Here is a 10,366-nt window from a genome sequence, read left to right on the forward strand (position 1 = left end):
AATTTTAGTTTTTACCCTGTGCAATATGTATTTTTTTCTACATTGACTAGAACATATGCTTCATAGGTATTTTTCTTCTTAAGTAAAGAAAAATCTGTGCAATATTTCTGAATATATTTCTACTCATGACAGAATCTGTGCATTTAATATATATATATAGTTAGTACTTGTGTATTTCTTGGTTTGTTTGTATTTTTGTAGCATCTTTGCTGCTGTAACCTTGCAAATGTCCCCACAGTGGGATTAATAAACACTTATTTCACCTTTTTTTTGTATTTTTATTAGAGTGAAGTAATCCAGGAAATATTCTATCTAGTAGATTTGTGTTTGTTTATATATAATAGTGACACAAAACCAAAAACTCACACAAGATGAAAAATAAAACTTTATTGCTTCATTCCAAATAAGAATTATTTTATAGGTGCAACCTGGCACATATTTGTAATTATGGCATAATCTATACAGTTTTCAATATACATAATGGGCTGATGATGTTGGACAAAACTGATACGTGATAGTGATATGAATAGCTACAGGATGATTGGGATGATATTTTAGGAGAGTGCTTCATCAAACATAGAAAAATAGTTTTTAAATAAAGTTCAAACAGCCATTTGCAACATTTCTCCTGGTGTAACACTGGCAGAGGCATCCATTATATATATATATTTTTTTGCTTTAGATGACATTTAGATTTGGCTTTGCAATCATCATACAGAGATTTAAACAGTCATATTATCATAACATTTCCAGACAACTGACGTCACATTTCTTTTTGCTCCTGTTCTTGCACATGTGGAGCCTGCATGTCAACAAATTCTGTCTTGTCAATATAGTAAAAACAAAAAAACAAAAAAAATCCTCAAAACCCATAAACAATTACAGTTAATTATGATTATGTTCTAGCAGACACACTTCTCTCGTAGATTGTCCATGGAAAATGAGAACTGTGCAAATTTTCTTTTTCTATAAAGCAGCAAAACAGCTGTAGCATGATGTGTCTGAGTTAACTGGACTGACTTCACATTGCACTGACTGTTACATGTGTGCACAAAGCGATGCTGAAAGTATGTATTGCGCAGACTTAATATTACTATATATTTCTTTAGGAGATTTACCAAGATGTTTTCCTGGTGTAAGTCTTATAATTGGCAGTAATGTTCCCTTTACAATAATTTAGAAGATGACCTCATACAGACACATGATCATCCAGCTCATTTCAGTACACACAGAAACCAGACACTTGAGCAGCAATTTGCCATCAGATGTATAAGATCACCTAAAATAAACTACAAAAGACGTTCAACTTATCAGTCATGTGGCAGATGGACACATCCCTGAAATGATGTCATTATTGAGAAACCGCTAATGAGCTTAAAATGTCTGTGAAAAGCACAGGGCGTATGGTGGACATTCAATTCATGCTTCTGGGAATTCCCTATATTTCAGGTAATACTTGTCAATCTGGTAAGAAAACACTGTATGATATGAAGGGCACTGACATGATTTCTTTTTTTTGATAAGGAAAGGAAACTTGAGCTCGAAACTTTGACATCAGCACGTGCAGCACTATCACAAATGAAGCACAGCTATTTCCTTATTACTTATATATATAAAGTGAAATGCTGAAAGGTTGTGACTTTATGAAGCCGCAAAACCCTGAAAGGTCATAAATTCATTGTCCAGGTGTGGACAGTTGTCTCACATTTAAACTAGTTAGCAAAAATAAAACTAAAATGTATCAGAAAAGTTGACACCAATAAAGAATTTCAAGTATATAAACACGGATTTAGTTTAAAATAAGTGAGTAACGCGGCCATGAAACCAATTCTTGTAAGCAAATTGGTGTTGAGATGGTACTGTTAAAAAAAATAAGAGCACCTTCGTAAGAAGAAATTTAAATTTAAGGTCATATAAAGGAAACAAGTCTTCTGATTGGCAGCAACGTGGGATCGTCTGTGATCAAACCAGCTGCCACCATCGGCATTACGGCAGTGAAGATCCTGTCCAGAGAGGAAAACAGGAAGTGGAGGCACAGTAGGATGGATACAGGAGAGAAACTCACCGTTAGAGAGAAAACATAAAAAACAACTATTTTCATTTGATATTAAATATTATTATAACATGAAAGCATGGCAGTAAAAAGCTGGCCATCCTGACAAGTGCAGAGGTCAGCCTTAGTGCATAAAGGAAAGTGTGTGAGTGTCACGTCAAACTGTTTACTCACAAGCGTCTAATTCCTGACTCAGGCTGATCAGTAGAAGCTGAACATGGTGGAGGAGACGGAGCAGACACAATGGAACTGATGCTGTCCTCAAAGTCCTCACTGAAAGATGTGGAAGAAGTAAACATTAAATTCAGCATCCAAGTCTTGTAAAACTGATTCAAACCTAAAGTTTGTGAGCCCAATCATACCTTTTGTAATACGCCAGCTCTTCCTGGAGCACGAACACTTGGGCTTTGAGTTCATTTTTTTCCTGCAGGACGTCCCGCAGCTCCTGCAGGGTGAAGCGAGGATGGTCTGACTCCTCCTCTGGCTCTGTATCAGGGGATCCTTTCTGCAGGAAAAAACACTCGCTCAGCATTTGTCCTTTTCAAGATGGACACACTGATGCTAATAATGAAGCAGGAACCTCAGAACTGCAACAATCTGAAGTTAAACTGATTTACTCTGATTACCTAAAAATGACAAATGGAGCCTGTGGGCTTTTAACCACTGTTGGTGTTGTAGAGTGTTTTTTTTTTTTTGATGGGCATGTTTCTGTTTTGTTTGTTTGTGTGATCTATATTATAATAGGAGCAGAAGTGCAACATATTTCTGTGATGACAGAAATGCACCATGACAGACAGCAATGTGACAATAAAAGAGAAGAACAACAAGCTGCTGTAAACAGAAACAGTCAAAACATTTAATTCAGCAGGTTTTCATGGCCTTGAAGTGGGAATAGACTCGTTTTGATGCTTTAACTTCTCATTGTAATGTAAATGTTGATTGCACAATGTAATGGTTACATAATGACCACACCATCAATGCTTAGATTGGTTCCCAGTAAGCCTCACTTTCACGGTGCAATTCTGTCTGCCAGCGGTTACTAAATCTCCCCAAAAACAAAGGCTTCATTTACGGCACAAAGGAAGGCATCTGCAGCTGTGTGACCAAAAAAGGAAGAGCATAGTGCTTTTGTCTTCCCCAGTAGCTGTTGGTATCAATGCATATGTAAATGAAAAGAAAAGGGGCCAGTTGTTGGAGGAAGCAAAGAAGGTAAAAGGTAAAACAAGAGTGAGACTCAGATGGGTATTCTCTCAATGGAGAAAGCTTCCAGACTTGAGAGGGTTGAAAACCAACAATCAGTTGACATTGTTTCTTCTAGATCAGTATTTAGCAAAACCTGCTGACATATTAATATAATCACATTTTCTCTTTATCACAGCACTGAGCCTTTTATTTCAAACTTGTATCGTTGCTGTTGTTTCTCACTCATTACTCCTGTTTTCTTCAACTCCCCCTTTTTCTTCACACCAACCTGCTGCCGTTAAAGGAATACTCAAACTTTGTTATCACTCCAGACAAAATGTAAACTATTTCACCTTAAGCGAGCATGCTTCTCCCTTCTCTCCTATTTCCAAAGTGGTACTGATTGTTTTGTTGTAGGTAGGTGTGAGATTCTGAGTAAAACAGACAGCAACAGTAATGCCAACAGTCACACTACTTGGCAATGCGGGTGGAGGGAGATAATAGTTTTCTGTTGTCACTTTAAAAACACAAAGCAGGACAAAGTGATAATGATGTCTGTTTAATGTAAATAGTCTTATAGTGTAATGTAAATACAGTCGTAACTCGCTAATCCACCAGTAAATGTAAAACCTTTTATGTCGGATTGTCAAGACGGAGGTCGAGATACAAGGAGGGCTTGATGCTTGAATGCTCATTTATTGTTAATATTTATTGTTTCTAGTTGCTATAATAACTAGTGTATTGTTAGAACACTACGCATCGCTGGATTTCACGCCTAACTGACCAGTACGCTTGTGCACGTTCCGACCACTGCCACTGAGAGCGCGCCGATGGGGTGGAAGTGGCCAGAACACACAGGTAGTACTTGGCCGCTGATGCCAGTTTAGTTAGTGGTCACACTTTTGTTTCCACGATCGGTGGCAGCAGGGGAGTGTCAGATACGCTCTATTGTACAGCACGCTCACTGTGTGTGACGTCGTCGTGTCCTCTTCTGCGCATGCGGGACACTTTTGGGTCGTATGAAGTTCACACAGCAAATCACATAAAAGTCGCATTTAATTGGAAATGTGACCAAACTCACAAAAAAATTGGATTTCACAAAAAAATCTGAATTGAGCATTAAGTCCTGCAGTCTGAATGTAGCCAATCTGTCACATTGTTCAGTCAGATAATACGCCGTTATCCTTATTTGTGACATAAAATGTCATGTCGGAGTCAGAATCCAAGGCTGTCGGTATGTTAAGGCTGTTTTTAATGGGTTCCGTTCGTTTTTCCTAAAAACCTATCACATAGCAAGGTTTAGGATTGTTAAGGGTCAGATTATCAAGTCACGACTGTAGTCTTAGACACACCAATACTGTAGATATGGGAGAGCGTCAGCAGATGTTACCAGAAACGTTGCTGTTGTGTCGTCATCTCTGCCACCCTCTTCCTCGCTATTCTCTCCGTTCGCTGACCTTCGAAGTGGAGAAAGACTCCTGTCACGCTCAAAGCAGTTTTCCAGGAAGCCTGGGTCTCCTCCACACTCCACCCACACTGAATTTGGTTTAGAAACCTCTGTAGCTGAGGACTGACACAAAGTGGACACTTAGCATCTATAAAAACCCTCCAGACATCATTTTAACATCATATTTTTAGTCGGGTCAAAATAAGGTCTTTTTTTTTTTTACCGGCATGAGTGGTGATAATAGCGAAGACATTTCATCTTTCAAAGAAGGGAACTCTTCTGTCTTAATGAGTTCTCTCTCTAGTTCCCACTCCTGGAGCTCCCTCCTCAGCCTCGTGACCTCCTGCTGCAGAGCACCAAGTTCCTGCTGCCGTGCCTGAGCTGCAGCCTCCAGCTCAGCCCTCTGCTGAATCAGGGTCTTGCCCTGAGCCTCCATCACTCCTATCCTGTGAAGAAGGTCCTGGTTGATCCTTATCAGCCGATGCTGCTGCAGCTGGAGCTGCAGTTGAAAGAATTTGTTTAATGAATTCATTAATTGTGGGAAAAGATAGCAGTTTGTAGACTTCACGTCTTTACAGGTGCCAGTGTTTGTGATGTGCATGGTGTAAATCCTCACCGCTTCAACGTCCTCATTCCTAAGTATCAGCTCGTGATCTTTAGCCCGGATTTCATCTCTCTGTTTGTCCACCAAGTCTTTCAGCTTCTTCATCACCTGTCCTTCTTTCTCCGACATTCCTGTGGTCGTGAAAAAAAACAATCACAGACAACATGTTCACATAGGAAATATCTAACACAAATTCTAATAGCATATTTAACGGTTAAGATTCAACATCAGTGTTTTTCTGTTTAGTCTGTTAAAGGAAACTGTAAATATTCTTCCAGTTTACATTTGTTTAAATAGCAACCATATAAATATTTAAGTATTAAATTAACAAATTCAGGAACATTTATCATGTGAGAAGGATTCTCTCTTAAAATTTAAAAATTAATACACCACCTAAAATCAAATCTTTTCACCTTGTCAAGTTAAAGCAAAGTGTTCATTGTAATCAGAACAAACAAGTTACTTCCATACTACACCAAAACGAACAGAAATGTTGTCTATGTCAGTGTAAAGTTATGCATTTCTCGAGACAAATACTGTGTCAGTGAGCAGAGCAATCATAGCATGCAGCACCCTTTCATTTGTGTGTTTGTATTTTCAAAGCCAGTGTTTGTGTGCTGCAGCCCTGACAGTAAGTGCAGCTGCAGCCACCATTAGTTTCACACAAGAGCTATATTTTGGTCTGCTTCAAAAATAGTCTGCTTTACAAGCTCCTGACCGCCTCTCTTCACGGCCTACTTTTTTCACGTCATCTCACAAGCATGTAGCACATACTGGGCAAACTCACGTGACTGCACGGGGTAAATATGTTTAACGTGTAGCAGACGGTAAATCAGCACAAAGCACTGCTGTACTTGGCACACATGTAGGACATATCAGATCTGCACCGGAACTCCCAGCCAAGACCGAACTAAATCAGTCTCCAGCGTCATGCAGATACTGTACAACCTCCATGCATGGCAACAGATTCAAATACAGCAGAATATAATCCACAGACCACAGTGGGCTGTTATATGATTACTAAACCCTAGACTATGAACATACTTCACATGTTTTGTCTATTCTTGATATTTGCATATTGTATATTAGAAGCTGCGTTACTATTTTCAACAATACATGGCTTTGGTTCATTGACACCGGTGCATTCCTGTTAATTCACTCATCAATATCTACTATAATGACCACACAGAGATGCACCAATCCAATCATTTCCATCCTGATTCTGATAATTCATCGGTATTCACTGTGGATTGGTCAGTCGGTTACATCTCAATCACTTTTTTTTGAGCTGAAGAGACCTTAGAAAGAACAGTTTTTTATGAAACAAATAACCTTAAAAGCCTTCTAAACCTCATCTGTCCAACCCTGGCTGAGAGCTGCTGCTGCTGACGACCCACCCTCATGTTTCTGCAGGTCCTCCTCTGTGATGGGCGACTCTTTGTGGGAGAGGCTCACCAGCAGCCTCTTGTTCTCTGCCTGAAGCTGAGTGATTTGAGAGAGCAGGTCCTGCACTTCTCCTCTCCACACGTCCTCCACCAGCTCCAGCTCCTGAGCACAGCAGATACAGAAGATTTTTTTCTTTAAAAAGAGGGAAAACACCAGAGGCTAGTGTTTGCACAGACTGCTGGTATTTGTTTAGAAAGGATCGATATAACATGAGGGCATGACAGCGTTGGCAGCACTTGAGATTTTATTGCTGCTGAAATCTAGTTTGAAAATAGTCTGCTGTAAGTTTAGACTTACATATGTCTGTATTATTTTCAGGTTTTTAATGATTTGACATTTTTTCACAGATCTATAACATCTTTTGACCCTAGTTAGGGCACTGAGGTCGACTAACCAGATGCTCTTGGATGTTCTGAGATCTAGACACAAAAATAAAGATGATCGAGCCTTCACTGTGACTGCTCCTAATCTTCGGAACAGTTTGCCTTTTCCTACAAGAGCTGCTCAGACTTCAGAGCTTTTAAGTCACTACTGAATGTTTAGCATTCGATCCAAGTAGAGCTTGACACCCTGACTTGTTTGACTTTTTATTTCATTTTTAATTCTGACTTGTCTTCTAGTCTAGTTTAGTTTAACCAGAGATGGCAAAAGCGCTCACATTCTTTACTTAAGTAGAAGTAGAGATACTTGTGTAAAAATAGACTCTGGTAAAAGTAGAAGTGATTCAACTCCTTTACTCAAGTAAAAGGAAAAAAGCACAGGTTCAGAAATTTACTTAAGTACAAAAGTAAAAATGAATTTTTAGCTTCGATGATATGCAATGCCTCTTTTGATAACTCTGCACAATGAAAAAAGTTTTAAGCACACTAAACAGGATTGTTTTTATCCTTTAAGCACAGTGCTGGTACAGAGAAACACATCACTGGTCACTTTTCCATTTCATCAACACTATGAACATTAAACATTATAATCAACATGGAAACACTCATCTCTTTAAGACTACTGAAATCTTTTATTGAGCTTCAGTAGAAGCTGGTTCTCAAAGTTCTTTGGATGAAGATGGGCCCTTTTGGGTCTTAACATCAGTCCTGCAGTGCTAAAAAGCCTCTGGCAGGCCGCTGAGGCAGGCAGGGCTGTGTTGAGCTTCAGTGATAAATTGCACACTGCTGGGAAAGATAAAGACGTTTGTTGTCTTTTACGTCATGTCGTCATCCACGGAGGTTGAAACAAGTAACGAGCCAGTTTTGAGAATGTAAGGAGCAGAAAGTACAGATATTTGTGTTCTAAAGTAGGGAGTAAAAGTAAAAAGTCGTCAGAAAAATTAATACTCAAGTAAAGTACAGACACCGGCAAAATCTACTTAAGTACAGTAACAAAGTATTTGTATTTGGTTACTTCCCTCCTCTGAGTTTCACCGTGTTTTATAGGCTGCTATCTATATTTGTACAGCACTTCAGTTCAACTCCTGTTTCTAAATCTGCTTTATAAATAAACTTGACTTTGACTGTATGACCTGGTTTTGTTGCCAGTTATATGCATTACATTAAATACATTATATGAAGTTGCTTACATGCATGGATGTGTTTAAAGTGCGATAGATTAGTAACATTGTAGGTGCAATGAATCCCACACATTAAAACAGTATTGTGCTTTACTACACTGCACCACCATTAATTTAACTTAATCAAGGTAACAACCAACTGAAAAACTGTTTTATGTCACTCTGGTGCAACATCAGTACATTTAAATCTGTGCGTTATAAATATTTTGCACATTTACAGCATTCTGCATAATATCTTGTACATAATATATTTTTCTGCCAATACCTGCATTTTTCTACATTTAGCAGAACCTGTGCAAGATTTACCTTATTTATTTATGTCTTGGAAAGGACAAAGGATTATCTTATTTTATCTTAAAGGTGTGAGAGATATACAAATGATGCTATAAGGAGTTATTGATCCATCAGTTAGTGATCACCAGAAACTAAATCAGTGACAGTTTTGATAGATTGTTAAGCAGGTTAAATGTTTTTTTTTAATCCTCAAATTTAGCTTTTAATAGTTTCTCCAAATCTCTACAGAAGCGAAATGAGAAATCAAAATCTTTCACTGTAGATCCAACATTATTAATTTACCTTGAAAGGTTACAGTGGACATGGAAAGGTGGCAATCAGCAACACGAACACACACTAAACAGAGGCAGGTAGGCTAACGTGAACACAGACATAAACAGACACACTAACAGCTCAGTGCTCTGAACACACACCGACCTTCTGGTGCTTCCTCTCCTGCTCGTATCGGTCGCTCCGCTCCTGCCGCAGCCTCTCCAGCTCCCTCCGCAGCTCCTCGGCCTCCTGTCCGGCGGCTCCGCGGCTCACCAGCGTCTCCAGCAGCTCCAGCACCCGCACCACTCGGGGCACCACTCCGACCAGAGACTCGCAGCCGAACCGGTCGATGATCCGCTCAAACTCCCGTCCCAGCACCGCCGCGATGTCGTAAACATCCATGACGGTGAGCTCGGCCGCGGGTCTCTCCAGCGCCGACACGCCGCAGGTTTCCATGTCTGTCCTCTGCTTTATTCACACCTGAGACGTTCAGCATATCTCTGTGTCCTCTGACACTCGGAGCAGACTCACATTTAAAGTAGAAAAACGAGTTTAAGCAGACTTTGAGTCATTCGAGCTGCTGGTTGAAGCCCGTCGGATCAACTTGTTTCAGTTTGTTGACAGTTAAAACTTTGCTAACGTCCCGTGCAGACTGCCACCTCTGAGGCTGCGTTCAGGGCCCAAGCAAAAACTCGTTCATATCACAATCAACCGTAATAAATCCCACACTCGGGGGTGATTAAGGCAATAATAAAGGTTCCTTTGCGTGGCTTTTGCCTTGTGTTTTATCTATACAAGCTAAGCAGCTAAATGCTACTTGTGCTACGGTGGACAGAGCTGGCAAGCAAAATATACGTCAGTGTATTTGGGTGGATAGATAGCAACAGTGCGTAATGTCGGCACACAATGACAAATAACAAGAATATAGCATAATTCAAATACAGCAATTTGACTATCATGGAATGATTTCCATGATCATATCAGAAATGGTTCAAAGTCTGGTTTGAACAAATATCCATATTTACGATATGAATGAAGGCAGCAGCTCAATATCCTACTGCGCATGTCAAGATATTACTTAAACGTTAAAATATCCCAACTCTGTATGGCACTTCGGTTACAGACAGACTGTGATCAGCAATACATTAAACAAACTTTTTTTTTAATGTACATGTTACCAGTGTATAAATATAAAGGTTAAGAATGTGACAATATGTATTGTTTCAAAAAAAAATTTCACTTAACTCACGTTATATGAGATTTTATTTTATTTTTTTACAACCTTTATCTATGATTTGTATTGTAATGTTCTGAGTTTGGGGTTTAGGATGTAAATACAATTAACTGGCCTCACAAAATAGTTGTTTAAGTGTTAGACCCACACATTTGGCAAAGAAAGCAACACGGATCCAGATGTTTGTGATAAAATAAAGTTATCTATTTGGAAAGGAGCTTTGGTGTTTGACAAAGCAAAAGTTAGTGATCCAAATTAAAAGAGGGAAAGGGCTTCTGGGTGCTGTTAAATTA

The 10,366-nt window shown here is 39.3% G+C and overlaps 1 protein-coding gene across 1 annotated transcript; it reads right to left on the minus strand.

Moving 5' to 3' along the window:
- Positions 1-367: 367 nt before the first annotated feature.
- On the minus strand, positions 368-9,441 carry LOC103363196 (RILP-like protein 1). Its single transcript, XM_008289844.1, has 8 exons — positions 9,005-9,441; positions 6,684-6,834; positions 5,299-5,417; positions 4,906-5,181; positions 4,626-4,805; positions 2,416-2,558; positions 2,228-2,326; positions 368-2,003 (listed from the first exon to the last, which is right to left on the minus strand). Exons 1-8 carry the CDS (start codon positions 9,293-9,295, stop codon positions 1,910-1,912), a joined length of 1,353 nt encoding a protein of 450 aa, XP_008288066.1. The 5' UTR covers positions 9,296-9,441; the 3' UTR covers positions 368-1,909.
- Positions 9,442-10,366: the final 925 nt, after the last annotated feature.

Source organism: Stegastes partitus, unplaced genomic scaffold, assembly GCF_000690725.1.
Source record: "Stegastes partitus isolate 25-593 unplaced genomic scaffold, Stegastes_partitus-1.0.2 Scaffold639, whole genome shotgun sequence".
In the NCBI taxonomy this organism is placed as follows: Eukaryota; Metazoa; Chordata; class Actinopteri; family Pomacentridae; genus Stegastes; species Stegastes partitus.